The 24096-nt window shown below is 36.6% G+C and overlaps 1 protein-coding gene across 2 annotated transcripts in view; it reads right to left on the reverse strand.

Moving 5' to 3' along the window:
- EPC1 (enhancer of polycomb 1) overlaps positions 1-2371 on the reverse strand; it is a 123604-nt gene extending 121233 nt beyond the window's left edge. The window contains exon 1 of one of the 2 annotated variants that reach the window (XM_037037801.1): positions 2083-2369. In XM_037037801.1, the coding sequence (XP_036893696.1) occupies positions 2083-2085 (3 nt within the window). In that variant the 5' untranslated portion in view covers positions 2086-2369. Of the gene's footprint in view, positions 1-2082 lie in introns of both variants that reach the window. The other variant, XM_037037802.1, reaches the window with a different exon arrangement.
- Positions 2372-24096: the final 21725 nt, after the last annotated feature.

The following is a 24096-nucleotide window of genomic DNA, read 5'->3' on the forward strand; positions in this document are numbered from 1 at the left end:
TTTAGAGAACTAAACTCTCCATCATAACCAGAGGGTTAAGTAATAAATTTATGCCTGCAGTATTTCATTCAATAAATAATCTATAATGTCATAACTAGTTTTGACAGGGACATTCAAATTTTACCAGAAAATATTAGAATAAATATTTTCAAATTTTCATACCATAGCATAAACAAAATATAGGCATAATACATAATTATTTTTGAAATTTAAGGAATGGATCTTAAACAGAAAAATCACAGGGACACAAATATCAGAAATACTATTTTTAGTCATTTTACACAGTCTTTTACTTTAGAATTTTAAATGATTAGTGAAAAGATCACTTCATATGTCAAAGTGAATAAAAACACAATAATAACTCAAATTTTATTCTCTCAAGAAATAATCTATTCCATTGTATGAAAAGGTGGTCTAGGATACTATTTTAGTTATTTTAATTTTATTTGGCAAAATAATATATATTTTAGGCACAACTAATGATTCTTCCCACTTTCTTTTTGAACAAAGGACATACTATTTTCATAAACAACTAAAATGTTTACAGAGGCTAGTAAACCTATGTCATATTGTCACATACACACTTTTGTTCTTGTGAGGCTTTGGGCCTAAATCCCATATTCTCTAACCAGATAACTCTCAATAAGGACAAAGACAGAAAAGATTTATCCTGCATTTATATATGTGATACCAATATTTTAAAAGTTAAAAGCAGTTATATATTCTTTAAAAATTAGCCTTTAAAAATATATACATAAATTCAAGTGAAGTATCATTTTAAAACAAAACAGACAATAATGTAGGCTTCATTATATATGCCAAACTACTAGAAAATTCCCAGGAGAAAGCTACTAGAAAACTACTAGAAAATTAAATAACTAGAATAGTTATTTAAGATATTCCTAGGTTCAAAAAGAAATTCAACTTTTACAATATCCAGTGAACTAAAAGTCAAACATTTTTTAAATTGAAAAGACATCAACATGTATGATATTGTAATATAAGGAAAAAGCAAACTGTTACTGAAAAAACAGAAGGTAAACCAGTAGCTTTATTCTTGAAGAATTATGACTTTGAGATAGTCGTATCAGATAAAACACAACTGCATGCTTGTGTCTGATGCTCCCTGGACGAGTTGCGAGGACATGTCTGCTCTCACCCACAGTTCACAGTTCACAGAAAACATTTAAAACATACGACTGAATAATTTCTCCTGAACAAACTGAACTTTCTTTAAGGAATTAAAGGGATAAGGTAATAGATCAAATCTAGCCCCACCTCTTTTTCCTCCGTTTTTCTTTTAGTGAAACAAATTGTTAAGAAGCATTACAGCGCCACCAACACAGATCAATGCAAAACAAAAAAGATCTCTCACCGTGTGCAAAAAGAAAAAAAAATTAGAAAAATGCCCCAAATTACAAAATGTCTCCCAAATGTACCTTATCTTGTTTTTGGACAAAAACAAGATAAACACAAGATTACCTAATAAAGAGCTTCAAAGAATTAATATCATGGAATACAAGTTTAGATCTGACGAGCAAATAAAAGATCCACTATTTAGCAACAGCCATAACTTAATATAAACCCGGTTGTGTCAATCTCCACCTTCATTATACCAAGGGCAGCTTTTCTTTAGTTTGTATCCAAGTAATTCATCAAGAAAACTACAATAGGCTTTAAAAATTACAAAAAGCTAACTACATCCATAGTTTGCCTGCTGATAATTTAGTCCTGGACAAATTAGGTAATACATAATTTTTTTAAAGAGGATGTGCACATATTTGGCATTGCCAACATTGCTGGCACAAAACAAGTCCATCTCGAAATAGCTTAGTTCTCCCGTAGTTCACAGTAATTAAAGTGTAATTTATATTATAAATATTCAGCTTTAATAATGAAAAAGAAACTGTTTTTTTTCCTTTTGGTAAAAATTAACTACATAAGATGAGGTGTATTCTGTAGATTAAAGCTAAAGAAAAATACAAAGATTGGTTTTGTAGGAAGAAACACAATGGAAATCTTTTTTACCTGGTGGTTCATTCAAAGATTTAATGACATAAATATTTAAAATTACAAACTTACCATTAGTGAAGGCAAAGAAGAAACCAGTCCTTGAAAAAAAATTGTAACAATATAGGCTGTATACTTGTGCCCCTAGAAACGACAGCCTCCAGGCAGCATATGGAGCTTGAAACATCTTTAAGGTTTTCGGTAAATAAAAAGTAATACTTTCTTCCATGATTGGTGGCTGAGTCGGGTGGCTTCCCCCAGAATCTGTGGGCGTTTGGGGAAAATCGGAGAAATATCCACGAAGATTAAAAGCAGAGTAGGCAGCGGCAGCCCGAAGACTCTGGGGTTAACAACTTTGCGCTGGCGAGCAGGCGCGCTCTGATTGGCTGGCAGGGCAGCGTCCCTACAGGCCGCACTGTCCCCCGTCCCCCGCCCCCTGCGGCTCGGAGAGAAATGCGGTGTGTGTGCCATTTTACACCAGGTTTTAAAAGCACAGCCGTCCAAAGAACACAAGTCTAACCTTGTTATTAGGTGACACTGCAAAACAATAGCACCTACAACTGCCTCTTAACTCAGGAAAATGCCTTTTTTAATGTCTTTAGAAACACTCGTGTTTCTCGTATGTGGCTTTTTTAGGAATATAGTGCTTTTCTATATTAAGCAAATTGTTTATCACTTCACAAATGTCGGTATACAAATATGGCCCTTTGAAAACTATCTCCATCAAAACGTTTTTGATTTGACATCATTAAGGTACCTAAAGAAGCCAGTCACCCTTACAGAAATTAACGACTCATTTATCTCAGCTTTAATTCCTCGAAAAAAAATCCGTTGTCGATAAAAACTACCATTTCTGGAAAGGATCTTAAAAATGAAATAATGGTTTCAATGGTAAATTAAAATCAGTGGCCGCAGTTGGTTTTTTTCCTCCTTCAAAATTCTGTTCCAAAACCCTTCCGCCGGGCCGAACGCCAACCCTCCACCTCACAAACAAAATGGCCGCGCGGCTGAGCTTGCCCGGCCCCGCCCACGGTGCCTTCTCCCCGCCCGCCGGAAGTGCTAAAAATCCAGGGTGAATACGGTAGTCCCAGTGTATTGTCCGACTCTGAACTCCGGTGAAATGCTTGGTAAGGGGGTCTTAGAATGTGTTGCTTTTTATTAGTCTTTTAAAATTGTTTTGAAAAGAACATCAATCACTAGAGATTTAATAGACTGTAATTTGAATTTCCTGCTTTACATACTAATAAGGTCTTTTACCTTCTTTGGCAGGCTTTCAAATTAAGTGAGCCGGGAAATTTGATGTTCTGTCTCTAGTTGTGAGCCCAGACAGGTACTTGGTGGTTGCAACTGGGCTTTTAAATAAAAATGAAGTTGAAAACCTAAAAAAAAAAGTTAAATGAATGCTACGCTATGATACAAAACGTAAAGTCACAAAAGTCAGCAAATATAAAAATTTGTCAAATACTGCATAGTATATGTTTTAATTGAACATATTCAGTATAAAATTCTTTGCCAGATAAATTCCCGATGATCCAAGGATAGAACAGAGTTTAAAGGAAAGGGATGAAGAAAGGGGTGGGTACTTGCCTACATTCTTTAGGAGTCTTTCCTCCAGACACACAGGGTTTACTATTTCTATCCTTGCCTGGCATTTGATAGGTAACATTCTTAGAGAACCCTATAGGTAGGGTGACTATATAATTTATTGTCCAAACCAGGATATTTTTGAGATTGAAAGGGAGCATATTACTCACTATAGAGTGATTTGAATAAATAGGAGCCGTCCATGGTAAGTTAGGAGGTAGAACTCACTACTCCCATGAATTCAGGGAAACCTTCAACTTTTCAAGCAGGTCACCTGGTTCTAGACCAATGTAGCTAGAACCTGAGCTAGGCCTCTTTCCTGTGCTGTACCTAATGCCTTAGCTCTACTGTCAACTGGAGTAGGAAACAACTCAAATTCAGATGTACTTAATGAACAATTACGGTAAGGAAAATATCCATATTTTCATTTTATTTTGTGGTCTTACTAATAGTGACCTTAAAACAGTAAATTTCAAGGACATTTATTTGAAATTAGGAAAACATTTTAAAGAAGTCATCTAGTGAAGAGAGTGGACGAAAATTCTTCAGAAAATTTTAAAGTTTTCCTTCCAATAGAAAAAATTGCTAGGGGCCATTTTTGCTATATATTTTTGTTTTTCCACCCTGTTCTTTTCTCTCCCATCCCTTTTCTTATCCCCATATATCCATGTAACCCATGTATGTACATATACATACATATTATACAAATACAATTTGTATATGTACATATATTCTTTATTTTATTATCTATAGATTACAACCTTCTGTATACTTTTTACAATACGAACATTTGTGATTACCTACTTTTCTTCAGAGATTTTGAGGCAATATTCGTCATATACATGATTTGAACATCTTTTGTTTTAGTAAAGGTAAAATGTAGAGTGAGATGTTTAGTGTTGTGGGAAGCCAGAGAAATAAGCAAGCAAAATATAAATAATTGTCAATTACAATAAATACTATTAAAGAAATAAACATCGTATAGTCTTAGAGAATAACAGGGAGGGAAATACATAGATAAAGTTGTAAGAAAAGTTGTTTCTAAACAGGTGACATTGAAGCTAGGCTTGAAGGATGAGAAGGAGCCACACTTGAAAAATATGTGAGAAATAGCAACCAGAAAAAGATTACATGTGTTAAAGCCCTGAGGCAAAATGAAGCTTGGGGTATTCCAGGGAATAATATGAGGCCAATGTCTGTGCACATTTTGAGAGAAAGAGACATTCAGTAAAGTTAGAAACCTAGCGACATCCTGCAGAGTGACAAGTTATAAAAAAGAGTTTCACATCTAAGCAGGTAAATTGTATTCAAAGAGGAAAATGTTGGAATTTGAGCTTTTGGAGTTTTTAAGTAATGATAAGCTACAGAGAAGCTGTGGTGAAGAAAACAACTCCATGCTGATTTTGAATGACATAGCTGTATCAGTATTTTGGTATTATATATTTTTAAAATCCACATTTCATCTGCATGTTATAGCCATAGATTATGACTCAGTTCATAAATAAATATGAACAAGAAACAAGTATCTGAGGTTATGCATCTTACTAGTAAAGTGAAAAGGAAGAACTTAGGCAACTACTGCTTATCTGTGGTAGTGGTGATGTTGGTATTTTTCATTCCAAAACCCTTACATTTCATCTCAGTGGAATAAAACTCAATGAACAACTTTTTATTAAACCAATGAGGTAATGTGTTTTTTTAAATCCTCATCTGATGATATATTTTTTATTGATTTTAGGGAGAGTGGAAGACAGAGGAACATCTATGTGAGAGAGAAACATAAATAGGCTGCTTGCCATATGCACCCTGCCTGGGGATTGAACCTGCAACCTAGATATGTGCCCTCATGGAATGAAACCTGCAACTTTTTGGTGCACAGGACGATGATCCAACCAAGTGAGTCACACAGCCAGGGTGAAGTAAAGCATTATTAAATCTAAAATTTAACTAATATAATGGGAATAAAAACAGTTATTCTTTTTTAATTTACTAACTGGTTGTTAACAAACCATAATCCTGTGTCTACATGGGCAAAAATTATGTGTTCAATTTCTTAGATTTCAAAGCTTAGAAAAACTTTAAAAATAGGCTCAGTCAATGGTGTGTAATCCCTTGAGTGTGCTTGGATAGTAATAAAAATCTCTTAAGAAATCAGATTTTGAACCCAGTTAGGTAGTAGACTTTTTAAGATCTTTAGCTCTCAGAACCTTGTGGTGAAGGAAGATATGTTTTTGGAATTCAGAAGCTAGGTTCCATGAAGAATCCATTCTGTCTAGATCTTTTTGTCTCATGAGAGAAAAAGAAAGTCATTAATCTGTTTAAAACACCATTTATGGGGTGTTATGGGGTCCCTTCACCATTAATCAAATGTAATTTTTAATGCAATCGGTGTCAGTAATCTTGAGTATTATCCTGGTTAAAACCAGGAACTACTTAATTGCTATACAGCTGCAGGCTGAGTAGAATAAGGGAAACTTATGAAATGCAAGTAATCTGATAATCTTAAATCTCATGATTTTAAAGTAGAGATATGATGCAGCACCCTATAATCAAATACAATAATATTTTTTGTAGTAAAAAAATATAATAATCACACTAAGTGAGGTAAAAACAGACTATAAGTAGCCTCAGCTTTTGTCACCAGATACTACAACTTGTGAAAAACTTTCAATTTTCAAAGATTTTATGAATTCATAATTGTGGATAAGGGAATTGTGGCTCTGTAGACTTTAGCTCATTCAGGTAGTTAAAATAATTATTCCTATCTTAAATCAAACCTCATAATCCTAATGATTATGAACAAAGTTATAATTTGGAAATGGCTAGATTTCTGTTAGTGGGCCTTACTGAATTCATGTACATCCTGTTATTAATTTTTTTTTAGTTAATGTGTTTGGACTTAAATAAATCCTTTTCATTTTACTCTTTATGATTTCACCAATATTTTTCTGCTTAAGAACGTGAAAAGTTATGCTTTATTTTTGGCAAATGTGTTTTAAAGCAGAACCTCACCAAACTTTTTCTTTACAAAATGTTTTAATATTATGTCTTCAGTAGAGATTGTGAGTGTTTATTTCACAACTCATCACCCATTGTGGGATGCTATAGATAACATCTATCCATTGCAAGCACAGTGTATGTTTTTTTTAAATGTCATTCATGAGAGAAGTTTATGACCATTGATGTGGCTCAGATTGCCAAATAACCACTATCCACCCTCCCTTTCTTTCATACTAATAAGGGAAAACTTGAAAAAGTGGCTGACAGAGACTACTACTGCACCTTCCGCTTCTTCCTTTTTGGAGTGTAGTCACCACACCTGAATATAGTCTAGAGCTCTACTGATAACAACCAAGTATACTATGGATAAGAGTATGCTGAACAGAAGTAAGAAAGCTAGTTTTTTGTGGAGCCTCCATTCCATCGAAACCTTTTTATTTACATGAAAAAAAAAAGTATGCATTAATTTGTTTACAGTGTAGTGTTATGTACTCTGTCATAGGGAAATGCAGTTACTAATATAATTAGTGTAATATTCAAAGTATTTGTTCTGTTAAAATCAACTACTTTTAACTTGCCTTCTAGTACTAGAGGACCAAGGGGACTGTGGAATGCAAGAAATTTGTCTTAATCTGGGTTGTTGTTACCCAGATAGTCAGTCTAATTGCTGGAGAGTCTCTCCTATTGGCCAAGATGGTGGCAGTGGGAGGTTCTTACACTGAGCGTGCCCAAAGCTAGAGGTGTGAATGGATAGGAGTTGTACACTGATTAGTGATGTGGACACCAGCTCACAATGTCCATGGTATTGTGGATGAGACAGGAGACAAATTCACATGGACTACCGAGTCCTGTGCAGGAAAAGGAATGGCACTGCCACTCTCTCATGAGGAGAGCGCCCAACCCTTGCCTTGACAGGCTCTAATTGGCTTTCTAATAGCATACATCCAAGAAGGTTTTCCTTCATTATGCTTAGGTTTGCTTTAGGTAATTACTTTTTACAGATAGCAGTAGAAAGGATGTTACTGATTACTTCTTACAGATTAACAAGGAAAAAATGTTGCAAATGCAAGGGAACAGTAAGAGTCATTGGTCTGGTTACAATTCATTCCCTGGGACAATTAGCACAGACTTCAGGAAGTTACTTTGGAGATATGCATTAAGTATTCTACCTCAACTCAGGGTGAGAGAGTTTTAGCAAGAGCAAGTCACTAAGCAGCCTAGTTATAATGCAGGCTTGATTTCCCACGGGAGAACTGATCCCTGGGTTTGGCTCCTGCATGCCACAATGCGCGTATTGGGCTTTTCAATAGGGCTAAGCTACAATTACCATTGCCAGGCAAATCAGTTCCCTACAGATCAGTGCACTTATTGTGTTTTATTTTATGTATGTTACTTTTTAATGAAAGAAGGCAATTTCAATATATTGCAGAGTGATGGGTTCTGATAATTTTAATATAGACATTGTAAAAGATCTGGACTGACCTAATTATTTTAAAACACATTCAATAGTCTTTTATTCTAAGTGCCTCAGACAGCTACCCATTACTCTCATTAAAAAATTGGACACCCTGGCTGGTGTAGCTCAGTGGATTGAGCGCGGGCCTGCAAACCACACGATCGCAGTTCGATTCTCAGTCAGGGCACATGCCTGGGTTGCAGGCCAGTTCCCAGCAGGGGACTCACGAGAGGCAACCATACATTGATATTTCTCTCCCTCTCTTCTTCCCTTTCCCTCTAAAGATAAATAAATAAAATCTTGTAAAATAAAAAAAAATTGGGGTGGGGGCAGGTAGAAGAGGATAAAGGGGGAATAAATGATGATGGAAGGAGACCTGACTTTGAATGATGAACACACAATACAATATACAGATGATACATTATAAAATTGTACCCTTATAACCTATATAATTTTATTAACCAATCTTACCCCAATAAATTGAATAAAACTTAAAAAAGATGAAAACTTCATGCTTCTATATCTATGTTTCTCTTAATCATGTTACTGACACAGTGTTCTATCATATTCTGTCACTATTCACTCTGTCAATATTCTGTTTCTTATATTCTTATTTGATAGCTATATACATGCCTTCATCAGCAACAATCATCTTTATTTTATGAACCCTCAGTTTTAAGTGACCTCAATTGTCACTCAAGTTTTTCATTCTAATAAGATCTGTAATAAATGACCTATTGTGGGCCTAGTGGACATGAAATGGTTAAGCAGCAAACCCTAAGCTGTTTTCCTGAGTATGATATATAACATATCACACTATGTTCTAAAACAAAAAGAAAATTTTCATCTAGTTATCAGTATGAGTTTTTTTTCAATATTTAAAAAACAGATTTAACATAATCAAAATGTCCATACTACCCAAAATGATTCAGTACAATCCTTGTTAAAATACTAATGGCATATTTCACAGATATAGAACAAACATTTCAAAAATTTATATGAAACCATAAATGACCACGAGTAACCACAACAATTTTGAGAAAAAAGGACAAAGTAGGAGGAATCACAATACCTTATATCAAGCTATGTTACAAAGCCACTGTAATCAGAACAGCCTTGTGCCAGCATAAGAACAGACACAGATCAATGGAACACAAGTATCTATAAACCCAAGTATCTATAGTCAATTAATATTTGACAAAGGGAGCAGAAGCATACAATGGAGTAAAAATAGCCTCTTCAACAAATGGTGTTGAGATATGCAAAAAAATTAATCTCAACTACCATCTTACACCTTATATAAAAATAAACTCAAGGTGGATAAAAGACTCAAATATAGGTAGCAAGACCATAAAAGTCCTAGAAGAGAACATAGGGAGAAAAATCTCAAATATTACACACAGCAATATTTTCACCAATATGTCCCCTAGAACAAGGGACAAAGGAAAGAATAAACAGAAGGGACTTCATCAAAATAAAAGCTTCTGCACAGCTAAAGAAAACATCAGCAAAATGAAAAGTGAACCAACCATATAGGAAAAAGTGTTTACAAATGATATCTCAGACAGGGGTTTGATCTCCAAAATATATAAAGAACTCACATGACTCCACTCCAGGAAGACAAACAATCCAATGAAAAAATGGGCAGAGGACCTGAACAGACATTTCTCCAAGGAGGACATACGGAGGGCCCAGAGATATATGAAAGGATGCTCAGCATCACTAGCCATCATCAAGATGCAAATTAGAACCACAATGAAATACCATTTCACACCAATCAGAATGGCCATCATAACCAAATTAACAAAAAGTTATGGCGAGGTTGTGGAGAAAAGGGAACCCCAGTACACTGTTGGTGGGAATGCAGACTGGTGCAGCCACTGTAGAAAACAGTATGGAATTTTCTCAGAAAACTAAAAATGGAAGAACTGCCTTTTGACCCAGCAATTCCACTGCTGGGATTATACCCTAAGAATCCTGAAACACCAATTCAAAAGAACCTATGCACCGCAATGTTCATAGTGGCACAAGTTACAATAGCCAGGTGCTGGAAGTAACCTAAGTGTCCATCAGTAAATGAGGAGATCAAAAATCTGTGGTACATTTACAGTAGAATACTACACAGCAGAAAGAAAGAAGGAGCTCCTACCCTTTGCAACAGCATGAATGGAATTGAAGAGCATTATGCGAAGTGAATTAAGCCAGGCAGTGAAAGAGAAATACCATATGATCTCACCTATAAGTGGAACCTTATCAACAAAACAAAAAAGCAAGCAAAATATAACCAGAGACATTGAAATAAAGAACAATCTGACAGTAACCAGAATAGAGGTGGGGTGGGGGGTAAAGTGGGAAAAAACAGAAAGGTTTGTCAGGAACATGTATAAAGGACATATGGACAGAGCCAAAGGCTGGGGGGAGGATCAAGGTTGGGAAGTGGGGATGGCTAGGTGGGAGAAATGGTGAGGGTAAAATGGAGACAACTGTACTTGAACAACAATAAAAAATGTAGAGAAAGAAATATAATATACTCCTCCCTCCATGACAACCATCTCTCTAATACACACACACATTGCAGTGTATTTATGGGAAAAAATCACACATTGAGACCATACTGCTTAAAATTTCAGCATTGCATGGGTTTATGATGCAAAAGGGGAACTGGAATAGCTACAGCAATAGAAATGTAGCTGGTAAAGACTCTTAAACTATGAACCTTTAACAATTATAGAGAGATGGAAACTTTCTGTAAGAGATATCATTAAAGATTCCATACAACAAAGACCATTTACTGTTACGAAACATGAATCATTACTGGAACAAAAAGAGAGTCAGCACTAAGAAGGGGACTAGACCAAGCCAACACGTCATCATGGAATAGTTTTATCAAAGAACAGGTGATTAACCAAACCAAAGGAGCTAGGTGACTACCCACCAGAGGAAGGGACAGAATGCAGTGATAGCTAAGGTATCAGAAGGATAAAGCAGGGGCTGGAAAGACCTGAGGCAGGAGGGAAGCTGCCGGCTTAAGTGGGGACCAAAGTCAGGAACTGAATTTCACATCATGCTACAGCTATTTTGGGGCAACCTGACATTCGATATTTTGAATCTAATTATTCAACTATTTAGAGCGAAAGTTACTAAAATGAAAAATATTTAAAGCAATTTATTACAGTGTCTTGATAGATATGAAGAATAAGATGTACATGGGATTGCAAAAGCCAGTGAATAAAATTCAATAAGAATTATTCCCCCCCCGCCCAAAAAAAAAAGAGTCAGCAAATAATTCAGGTCTAGGATGACAAAGGAAGAGGAGTTCAACAGGATCAAATCATAAATAATTTCCTTGGCTGTATCTAGCCAAGGATTCTTATAATTTCTCAGTGTGGGGGGAGTGGGGGTTGATGTTAATAACAATCTACACAGGTGGTTTATTATATTTCAATATTTTGTCAGTTATTCTTAATGAATCTCCTTGTCATTATATTGTTTTGCATTAAAAGAACACTTTGGGCATTTTTATAAGTTAGACTTGGGGACTGAATAGCTCTTAACTGACAATTACCATAAAATCCAGGTGCTCACAGCAGGTGGTACAGAGAAGTAGCATTCATACAAAAATGTGCTTTTACAAGGCTTATTTCTTTTTTTTTTTAAGATTTTATTTATTTATTTATCTTTAGAGGGGAAGGAGAGGGAGAGAAACATCAATGTATGGTTGCCTTTTGTGCATCCCCTGCTGGGAGTTGGCCTGCAGGGAACCCGCCTGCAACCCAGGCATGTGCCTTGACTGGGAATCAAACCACGATCCTCTGGTTCGCAGGCCTGTGCTCAATCCACTGAGCTACACCAGCCAGGGCTACAAGGCTTATTTCTGTCTGGCTGGGTAAACACCTTACAAGGCTACACACTGGGAAGCAGGGTGCCATTATTGTTCTAGTAAGGGTGACTAGTAAAAGAGAGACAGTTCTCACATAGCCAGATTTCCAGTGTGATCAGTCACTTCAATATTTGGCCATTGAAAGAAGTATTACATAATATATATGACACAAATATGTATATTTACAATCAGTAGACTATCATCAATTTTAAATTTAGCTTTCAGACTTTCTTGTTGATAAAAGTAAACAGTAACTTACTCTTTTCTTGTGCATTGTTCTCTTTTATTACATTCATTTTTCCTCAGAGTGGTAAAAGCAATATAAACTCCTTAGTACCCATTTGGATAATAAAAAATACACTAACCACTTGTAGTTCCACTCCTCTGGATCTTTTTCAATGTCCTTCCTTGTAATTCTTATTTATTTATTTATTCTTTAATAAGTACTTTTATTGATTATGCTATTACAGTTTCCCCAATGTTTCCCCCCTACCCCACTTTGCCCTGTACCCCCAACCCTTCAGCATTCCTCTCCCATACTTCATGTCCATGGGTTGTACATGGAAGTTCTTTGAGTTTTCTGTTTCATATACCATTTTTATCTCTCCCTATCTATTTTATGCCTATTTATTATGCTTCTTTTTTCCGGTACCTTTCCCCCCTATTCCTCTCTTCCCCCTTCCCACTGAAATCCCTCCATGTGATGTCCATTTCTCTGATTCTATTACTGTTCTAGTTGTTTGCTTAGTTTTTGTTTTTGTTTTCTTCTTTTAAATTTAATTATTGTTCAAGTACAGTTTTCTGTCTTTTACTCCCATCCCAGCCCAACCCCCTCGTGCTCCCCACCTCCCTCCCACTTCTGTCCCCCTTAGTTTTTGTCCATGTGTCCTTTATACTTGTTCCTGTAAATTATTCCCCTTTTCCCTTGAAATTCCCTCCCCTCTCCCCTCTGGTCCCTAGGTTCATTTGTTGATAGTTGTGAGTTTGTTGTCATTTTATTGTCTTTATTTCTTGTCATATTTTTATCTTTTTCTTAGATAAGTCCCTTTAACATTTCATATAATAATGGCTCAGTGATGATGAACCCCTTTAAGTTGGCCTTATCTGGGAAGCACTTTATCTGCCCTTCCATTCCAAATGATAGCTTTGCTAGATAGAGCAATCTTGGATGAGGTCTTTGCTTTTCATGACTTTGAATACTTTTTTCCAGCCCCTTCTTGCCTGTAAGGTTTCTTTTGAGAAATCAGTGATAGCTTTATGAGCACTCTATTTAGGTAACTCTCTCTCTTCCTCTTGCTGCTTTTAGGATTCTCTCTTTGTCTTTAATCTTGAGTAACTAAATGATAATGTGACTTGGTGTGTTCCTCTTTGGCTCCAACTTCTTTGGGACTCTGGGCTTTCTGGACTTCCTGGAAGTCTATTTCCTTCACCAGATTGGGGATATTTTCCTTTATTATTTGTCCAAATAAGTTTTCAATTTCTTGTTGTTGTTCTTCTCCTTCTGGAACCCCTATAATTTGGATATTGGAACATTTCAGGTTGTCCCAGAGGTTCCTAAGTCTCTTTGCACTTTTTTGAATTCTTGTTTCTTCATTCTGTTTTAGTTGGATGTTTAATTCTTCCTTTTGTTCCAAATCATTGCTTTGAGTCCTGATTTCCTTTCTGTCACTGCTGGTTCCTTGAATAGTTTGTTTTATTTCATTTTGGGTATATTTCATTTGTTCTTTCATTTTTCGACCAAGCTTAATCAGTTCTGTGAGCATTTTGATTACCAGGGCTTTAAACTCTCCATCAGATAGGTTGGCTATCTCCTCATTGCTTAGCTCTCTTTCTGAAGTTTTGCTCTATTCTTTCATTTGGGCCATATTTATTTGTCTTGGAGCAGTGGTCTGATTGTTCTGGTTGACTTTTTCTTGAGTTTCTTGATGGTTGGAGTTCCATGCAGTTTGATTTTCTGGCACTTCTGGTTGTTTATTGATTTTAGATTGGCTGTTATTCTCATTTTGGCTGTTCAAGGAAGTGGAGGGTCTCTACCTATGCCTCCACCTTGACCAGAGCTCCCCTGGGAATAAGCACCAGAAGGGCCAATTTGCTTACATGTAGCAGAGGAAGTGACTGAAAGCGGGCAGAGAGCTGGACAGCCTGCACTGTTCCCTCCCAGGCCCCTCCCTTGTAATTCTTTATGTGTTGGCAGACTTTCAGGATAAAGAATGCCAAGTCAGTGATACCCTTTATATAACTGAATAAGTATACTTGTATATAATAGCAATCACAAAAATAATCAGACAGAAATGATTACATAATTAACACAATTGCACCCTACTTTGATAAAGGGCAGAGATTTTGCAAGAGACATTAGAAACTGTTTTCTGTCTAGTTCTAAATTATTTGTTAAATCACAAATAGCACAAGTACAGCTGACTTTAAGTGAAATAATCAGATTGCTTACTTGTTTCCTAATCATTTACTTAGGTCATTTGTACTGAAGGACTGGGAGTACATGAGAGTGAATGTTAAAAAAGAGGGGCAACTTTGCAACACCAAACACTTGGAAACGGAAAGACACCCAGTGGGAAAAAATGAAGATATAAGATTCCTGGCAGGTGAAAGAGAATAATATCAGAAGGAGAGGTGGAGAATACAATAAATAGGATTGCACCATAAATAGGGTGATCAGTTAGTTGACGGTTAATTCCAGAGCATTTGAAAGAGTTAAACAGCGCTATTAATAATTGCATGGATCAACAACCTGGATTATACAGTGAAAGTCAGGAAATATAATTTTAGATGAACTTTTACATAATAAACCTATAGCCCCATAGACAGCTAATTGTTTGCTACCTTTACCATATATAAGTTCTTGATATTATCATCCTTAATTTTTGGTTCAACATTGTTTACCTCTAATTAATTTCACTAACAAAAGGAAATGTCAGGTGGGTGCTATTTATCCCCACCGAGAGTTCTTTAAAGAGATAGCATATATAGGAGTTAGTGTAAAAGAGCCAAGATTAGGTTTCAGTCATCATGAGTTAGAGTCACTCTATTTTAGGGTGCAGACTTCACTCTCAGAACTGCTAGTGAAGATCTATGTTATTGGCTTTCTTTTTTATGAAATTTTTAAGCGAAAACATGGCATGTTGGACTCTTCTTGGTCTCTTTGCAGTGACTGTTGTAATATATTCAGTGTCATCATAAGTCTTTAAAATGTAATTTTCACTTACAGATATCTCAAACTGTTGGCATTTTCAAATCAATTTGCTGTGTCCATTGTACATATTTGGAAAATCAGCACAGCAAACCTCAGTTTGCAAACCATAATTTAAGGGATACTTACAATAGGAATAAGGCTAAAAATAGCTGCTTGGGCCAGCTTTCACCATGGGAATTTGAGGAAAATGAGCTGAACTTACTGTTCACTGAGAGATGCAACCCTTTAGGTTTGGGACTCTGAGCCAAGCTGGGAACTAGTTTTTTCCAAAAGAACCCCAAAGATGCCTCTGTCATTCTGAGACTTCTTGGGCCAGCATGTGGCATTTGGTCCCATCAGAATGCCAAATCTCTACTTATTATTCTCCCCCCCCCCCCACTGGTGGTCATTATCTAAATAGGACTCAAAATAGCCGGACTTTTCACCTCAAACTGTTGCCAAATGCCCAAGTATATGATAGAAAGGGGTGGAAACTTGAAAGAGTATAGACAGTTCTTGGAGACTTTCTGCTCCAGTGCTTCTTCACTGGCAACAAACTGGGATAGGGTCACATATCACATTACAGAGAGGTCATTTGGTCACCTGTTTTTTAAAGAATATTGTGTGGTAGGTTTTCTCAAACTGTAGACTCTAGTGTCTGTGAGCTGTCTGAGAATCTTAAAATTTTCTACTTTATTTTATTTGAATTTAATTTTATTTTTTTAAACATTTTTCCATTCTTTATTTTTTTTATTTAATTGTTGTTCAAGTACAGTTTTCTGTCTTTTACTCCCATCCCAGCCCACCCCCCCAGTGCTCCTCACCTCCCTCCTGTTTCCCCATAAGATGCTTATATTTTAAAATATTATTTAAATTATAATTTAAATAGTAAAAGAAAACATGGACAAAAATGGTAATTTTTGAAAGATTTTATTTACTTATTTTTAGAGAGAGGGTAAGGGAGAGATAAAGAGGAGAGTAACATCAATGTCTGGTTGCCTCTCATGTGTCCCCCACTGGGGACCTGGCCTGTAACCCAGGCATGCGCCCTGACTGGGAATTGAACTGGCAACCCTTTCCAGCGCTCACTCCACTGAGTCACACCAGCCAGGACTAATTTTTTTTGAATAGTAAAAGAAAACATGGACCAAAAAAATTATAATTTAGATAGTATTAAAAATATAAACATCTTAATGGCTCATCTAAATGACCTCCTTATAGCCACCCTGAAATTTTAATCTTATGTTTGTATTTATTACAGATTTTTTAAAAATAGTTTTAATTTATTGTTAGAGAGAAGGGAAGGGAGGGAGAAAGAGGGGGAGTGAAACATCAATGTGTAGTTGCCTCTTGAGCACCTCCTCCTGGGGACCTGGCCTGCAACCAAAGCATGTGCCCTGACTGGGAATCAAACTGGCGATGCTTTGGTCCACAGGCCCACCCTCAATCCACTGAGCTACACCAGCAAGGACTATGTTTGTATTTATAATTGAGTCAGCACTAATTAATTCTGCTTTATTCAGTGAGCTAATGAGAAAAGAACCAAAGCAGACTTAATATGTAAATGATGCAGTTATACAGTGAGGGCCACATATATCCTGACAAGTTCTATGAACAAATGGTTTCCAGTGATTTGAATAAAAAATTTGATGGGGAGTTTTCATGTTATACTACCTGGAAGTAACCTGACAGTAATTCATGCTATAGCTGGTGATAAGGAAATCTATATCATCTATCACATAAAGTTAAAGACTTTTAAAACTTACTGGTTTTATTGATTTATTTATATATGCTTTATAGATTAGTATTTTTATAGTTATGTATGCTCTGTAAGCATAAGGAATTTATATCTAGTATGTGTGCATAAAGATGGTTGAATAACATGGATATCAACATTAGCACCACCATCTACTAGCACACATCAATACAGTATAGGACTTACTGGTCTGGAAATCTATGTTATATATTCTTCCTGGTTTTGATTTTTCATTCTATTTGGTATTTTCTCTGATTCTGAAATTTTACATATATTATTTTATTATTTGGGTTCTTATAATCTACTTCATATACATTTTGGAAAATTTTGAGCCACAAATAAAATAACCTATGGTTATATATCTAATAAGATTCAGATCTTGACCTGAGTTTTTGCTTCATGGGGAAACTACATTTATTGACCATCTAGTCAGACCTGGTGTGAGATAGGTCTGTTAGTGCTGTATTTATTTTAGGATGAGGAAATTGAAGCATATAAAAGTTTTGAGACTTGCTCAGGGTTAAATGTTCTAATTTCTGGTCCTATAAATTGTTCTTAAACAAAAACATTAACTCTCTTTTCTAAATTCTGCCCTGATGTTTAAAGTGAGATCTTTGTTTCCATCTCCCCACTGCTCCCCTTGCCTTTCCCCTTGCCAGTCTCCCACTCCTGTGTGGTTTTTCCTCTGGTGGTTTTACCAAGAACAAAAATTGCCATTCCAAGCATCTGCCATTTAAATAAGATATTTATCATTTTTTAGCTAAAAAATACTTGCTATAACAGAAATATAATATGTAAGAAGCAAAGATGGTTTCCAATTTACAGTTTCCTTAATAGACTTTCAAGATTTCCCAGAGTACAGTGCTCTTTCTGTCACTCTTGTATTCTTAACTCAGAATCCACATTTGCCTTCTGGAAAGAGCCAAAAAAGGAAACACAAAGACTGGTACTCCAGGGGTGTGTTGGCATGAAAATCTATGCTCCCTGATCCTGGCCAACTTGGCTATTTCTTTATTCGGGTCAGTTTTATAGTTTTTATGGAATTTGAAGACTGTCACTGAGATTGGCCCTGTCAGCATATTTCCTGGCTGTTCCAAATTTGTGATAAGATTACTCCCTTTTGACCAGCAAAGAAGGTGATGATGTAATCTACTTATTGACCAGATTAAGGCAGAGCAGAAAGTCTGAAATTGACTCTTGCCATTGTGGGCTACATTGATAAGGTGCCCAGGAAGTATCATTATGTTCCATCCGAAGAAAAAAGAAAACAACATTTAAATCTCAATTTCCCTGCTGCATTTTACATTAGTGTTTATAGTGTTTTCCAAATGATGATGTTTCCCAAAACTTCAGTCATTTGATTATCATAATTTTTGCTATATCTTCATGTGAACTTTACTATTATTTACCTGAATTTTCTTTAAATTAATGACACTTTAACTTAAATGTTATTTTCTTTTCTTTTTTAAAGTATTTTTATTTATTGATCCATTCAGTTACTGACGGGCACCTAGGTTGCTTCCAACTCTTGGCTATTGTAAATTGTGCTGCTATGAACATTGGAGTGCATAGGTTCCTTTGGATTGGTGTTTCAGGGTTCTTAGGATATAATCCCAGCAGTGGAATTGCTGGGTCAAAAGGCAGATCCATTTTTAGTTTTCTGAGGAAATACCATACTGTTCCCATAGTGGTTGTACCAGTCTGCAACCCCACCAACAGTACACTAGGGTTCCCTTTTCTCCACAACCTCTCCAACACTTGTTCTTTGTTGCTTTGTTTATGATGGCCATTCTGATACGGTACATTTACACAATGGAATTCTATGCAGCAGAAAGAAAGAAGGAGCCCTTCCCCTTTGTCACGGTATGGATGGAACTGGAAAGCATTATGCTAAGTGAAATAAGCTAGACTGTGAAAGACAAATACCATATGATCCTACCTTTAACAGGAACCTAATCAACACACACAAAAAAATCTAGCAAAATATAACCAAAGACACTGAAACTGAGAACAGGCTGACCATGACCAGAGGGGAGAGGGGACGGAATTTCAGGGAAGAAGGGATGGAATTTCAGGGAGAAAATAAACAAGTGGAATCTCATAAAAATAAAGGGCTTCTGTATGGCTAAAGAAAACAGTATTAAAAAACAAATAGAACCAACCACATGGGAAAACATATTTGCCAATGATACCTCAGACAAGGGTTTCATCTCCAAAATATACAAAGAACTTACACGACTCCACTCTAGGAAGACAAGTAACCCAATTAAAAAGTGGGCAGAGGACTTGAACAGACACTTCTTCAAGGAGGACATACAGAGGATCCAGAGACACATGAAGAAATGCTCAATATCGCTTGCTATCAGAGAGATGCAAATTAAAACCACAATGAGATACCACTTTACACCGGTCAGAATGGCCATCATAAACAAAGCAACAAACAACAAGTGTTGGAGAGGTTGTGGAGGAAAGGGGACCCTAGTTCACTGTTGGTGGGACTGCAGACTGGTACAACCATTATGGAAAACAGTATGGAATTTTCTAAGAAAACTAAAAATGGATCTGCCTTTTGACCCAGAAATTCCACTGCTAGGAGTATATCCTAAGAACCCTGAAACACCAATCCAAAAGAACCTATGCACCCCTATGTTCATAGCAGCACAATTTACAATAGTCAAGAGTTGGAAGCAACCTAGATGCCCATCAGTAAATGAATGGATCAAAAAACTATGGTACATTTACACAATGGAATTCTATGCAGCAGAAAGAAAGGAGCTCCTACTCTTTGCAACATCATGGATGGAACTGGAAAGCATTATGCTCAGTGAATTAAGCCAGACAGTGATAGGCAAATATCATATGATCTCACCTTTAACAGGAATCTATACAACAAAACAAACAAGCAAGCAAAATATGACCAAAGACACTGAAATAGAGAACAGGCTGACCGTGACCAGAGGGGAGAGGGGATGGAATTTCAGGGGAGAAGGGATGGAATTTCAGGGAGAAAATGGGAAGGGTTTATAGGAACAAGTATAAAGGACACATGGACAAAAACTAAGACGGGTGGAAACGGGAGGGAAGTGGGGAGCACTGCGGAAGGGTGGGCTTGGATGGGAGTAAAAGGCAGAAAACTGTACTTGAACAACAATTAAAAGAAATTAAAAAAATAAACAATGCTATATTCATCATAAAAATATTACTTATTGATTTTTAGAGAAAAATTTCTTTTTCTACTTATTTATGCATTAATTTGTTGATTTCTTCTTTTAAATTACATTTTATTGATTATTATGTTACAGTTGTCCCAATTTTTTCCCATTTACCTTCCCCAACCAACATCCCCCACTCTCTCAGGCAATCCCCACCACTATGTCCATTGTCCATTTCCATGGGTCATACATATAAGTCCCTTGGCTATTCCATTTCCTGTACTGTTTTTTTCATCCCCATGGCTCTTCTGTGACTACCAATTTGTTCTTAATCTCCTTGCCTATTCACTCATTCCCCCAAACTCTCCTCCTATCTGGAAACCATCAAAATGCTATTCATATCCATGAGTCTGTCTCCATTCTTCTTGTTTGCTTAGTTTGTATTTAGATTCGATTGTTGGTAAGTATGTGTTTATTGCCATTTTATTGTTCATAGTTTTGATTTACTTTTTCTTAAAAGTCCCTTTAACATTTCATATAATAATGGTTTGGTGATGATAAACTCCTTTAGCTGCTTTCTTGTCTGGGAAGATCTTTATCTGCCCTTCAATTCTAAATGATAGCTTTGCTGGGTAGAGTGGTCTTGCCTATATGTCCCTGCTTTTCATCACTTTGAATATTTCTTTTTTTTCATTGTTATCCAAGTATAATTGTCTACATTTTCACCCCACCATGTCCCCCCTCCCAACTCATCCCCACATCCTACCCTTGAACCTACTCTCTTTGGCTTTCATGTGTCCTTCATATATTCCTTACTACCCTTCCCCATTATACCCAATTATCCCTCTACCCTCTCCTCTCTGGTACTGTCGTATTGTTCTTTATTTCAGTCTCTCCAGTTGTATTTTGCTTGCTTGTTAGTTTTGCTGATTAGATTCCATTTATAGGTGATATCATATGGTATTTCTCTTTTACTGCCTGCCTCATTTCACTTAGCATAGTGCTTTCCAGTTCCATCCATGCTATCGTGAATGGTAGGAGCTCCTTCTTTCTTTCTGCTGCATAGTATTCCATTGTGTAGATGTACCATAGTTTTTTGATCCATTCATTTGCTGCTGGACACTTAGGTTGCTTCCAGCCCTTGGCTATAGTGCACTGTGCTGCTATGAACATTGTAGGGCATAAATTCTTTTGAATTGGTGTTTCAGAATTCTTAGGGTATAATCTCAGCAGTGGAATTCCTGGGTCAAAAGGCAGTTCCATTTTTAGTTTTTTGAGGAAATTTCATTCTGTTTTTCACAGTGGCAACACAAGTCTGCATTCCCACCAACAGTGTACTAGGGCTTCCTTTTCTCTGCATCTTTGCCAGCACTTGTTTGTAAATTTATTAGTGATGACCATTCTGACCAGTGAGGTGATATCTCACTGTCATTTTAATTTACATCTTGGTGATGGCTAGTGATGCTGAGCATTTCTTTATGTCTCTGGGCCCTCTGTATGTCTTTCTTGGAGAAATGTCTGTTGAAGTCCTTTGCCCATATTTTGGTTGGGTTGTTTGTCTTCCTGGTGTGGAGCCCTGTGAGTTCTTTATATATTTTGGAGATTAAATGCTTGTCTGAAATGTCATTGGCAAATATGTTTTCCCATACGGTTGGTTCTCTTTCCATTTTAATGCTGTTTTTTTTTATGTTTGTTTGTTTTTTATTTTTGCTATGCAGGAGCTTTTTATTTTGATTAAGTCCCATTTGTTTATTTTTTTCTTTAGGTCCATTGCTCTAGGGGATATATTGGTGAAAATATTGCTGTGTGGAATATCTGAGATTTTCCTCCCCATGTTCTGCTCTAGGACTTTAATGGTGTTGCTACATATATTTAAGTCTTTTATCCACCTTGATTTTATTTTTGCGTATGGTGTAAGTTGGTGATCAAGTTTCATTTTTTGCATATCACTGGCTCTCCCAACGCCATTTGTTGAAGAGGCTATTTTTACTTTATTTTATTCTCCTGCCCACCTTGTCAAATATTCATTGACCATAGAGACTTGGGTTTAACTTGGGTTTGTTTCTGGGCTCTTTATTTTGTTCTATTGATCCATGTGTCTGTTCTTATGCCAGGACCAGGCTGTTTTCATTACAGTGGCCTTGTAATACAGTTTGGTATGAGGTATTATGATCCCTCCTATTTTTCTTCTTTCTTAAAATTTCTGAAGCTATTTGGATTGTTCACAATTCCATATAAATGTTTGAAGTGTTTGTTGTATATATGTGAAATATTCATGACTCTGAATATTTCTTATCAATCTCTTCTAGCCCACAAAATTTATTTTGAGAAGTCAGATGACAGTAGGTAAGTAAGTGATTTTTCTCTTTCTGAATTTAAGATTCCTTCTTTATCTTTAACCTTTAGCATTTTAGTTAAGATGTGTCTTGGTATAGGCCTATTTGCATCCATCTTGTTTGGGACTGTCTGTGCTTCCTGGACTTGCATGTCTACTTCTTTTACCAAATTAGGGAAGTTTTCTTTCATTATTTTTTCAAACAGGTTTCCAATTTCTTTTTCTTTCTTTTCTCTTTCTGGCATCCTTAAAATATTCATGTTGGTGTATACTTGAAACTGTCCCAGAGGCTCCTTACACTATCCTCATATTTTTTATTCTTTTTTTCTTCTTCTTATTTCAATTGGTTGTGTTTTTTTGTTTTATTTGTTTCCTTATGTTCCATATCATTGCTATGATTCTTGGCTTCATCCATTTTATTCTTGATTCTATATAAATTATTCTTTATTTCCATTAGTATATTTTATATTTCTGCCTGGGTCTTTTTTATGCTGTTGTGGTACTCACTAAGTTACCTGAGCATCTGATGAATTGCTCATCTGTATTTTGTTTAGTTTGTTTTCTGGAGTTTTGATCTGTTCTTTCATTTCTTTGAACATATGTCTTTGCATCTTCACTATAGTGGCCTCCCTTTTTCTTTTTTCTTTTATATTATTTAGATCTGCTATGACTCTCTGTAGCAAGGACTAATGTAGCAGGTGGTCTGTAGGGTCTAGTGGTACAGCCTCTCCTATCACCCAATGTGAGTAATTGAGATGCACCCTCTGTATGGGCTGAGTACACACTCCTCTTGTAGTTGAGCCTTGATTGTTGGCATGTCAATGGGAGCTATTTAGCCAGGCCAGTCAGCAAGGACTGGCTGTGACCACTCACCACCAACCTTGTCCCTCTATGGAGCATCAGCTGTGCAGGGGCATGGTGGTGGTAATTCTACATGGTCTATAGCTGTCCACTGGGAGAGCAGGATCTGGGTTTTCCTGGGCAGTGCAGACCAGGGCCAGCCACTACCTGTGTTTTGCCCATGGCAACCCAGCATAAGCTACAAAGCAATCTGCAGATGGCAGCTACTTGTGTTGAACTTGGGGGTTCCCAGGTGAAGCTAAACTGTGATCCCTAGGTGGCTGCTACTAGTGCCAGGCCTGGGTCCACTTAGCCAGAGGTACAAGGGCTGGGGCCTCACTAAGGCTGATTGTTGCTTGTTTGAGAGAATTTAGGAAGATATGAAGCTTGAGCCAAGACCAGCCATTTATATGGAAAAGCCACTGTTAACAGCTTGGGTAGGCTGAAAGTTGGGTGAAATGGAGCCTCAGGGATTTCCTATGGTTGAGCAGACCTTGTGAACTAGGTTGATAGAGTCTCAGATGTGGCATCCGCCTGCATCTGAAGGAGGAGGGGAATCACAGAGGAGAAAAGGGGAAGGGCAAATCAAGAAACATATACAGAAGACTCTGGGCATGGGTGGTGGGGTGGGAATTAACTATGGGAATGGTGGGGGGCATTAGGCAGGGCAAGGTAGAGCAACAGGGGGAAAAAGTGGGAGAACTGTAATTGGACAATAATAAAAAATTACAATAAAAAAAGACCAAAAGATGAGATTTGAGCTTGATATTTCTATGTAATTGAATTTAATCTTAAACTCACCATTTTAAGTAATTTTTATATTTTATTTGTTTATATTTAGTTTTTCCATTACCATTTATTCCCCTTGTATCCTTTTCCAATTCCACCCACTG

This window comes from Sturnira hondurensis, unplaced genomic scaffold (genome assembly GCF_014824575.4).
Source record: "Sturnira hondurensis isolate 20B ecotype Veracruz unplaced genomic scaffold, ASM1482457v3 Scaffold0023456, whole genome shotgun sequence".
NCBI classification, from domain to species: Eukaryota; Metazoa; Chordata; class Mammalia; order Chiroptera; family Phyllostomidae; genus Sturnira; species Sturnira hondurensis.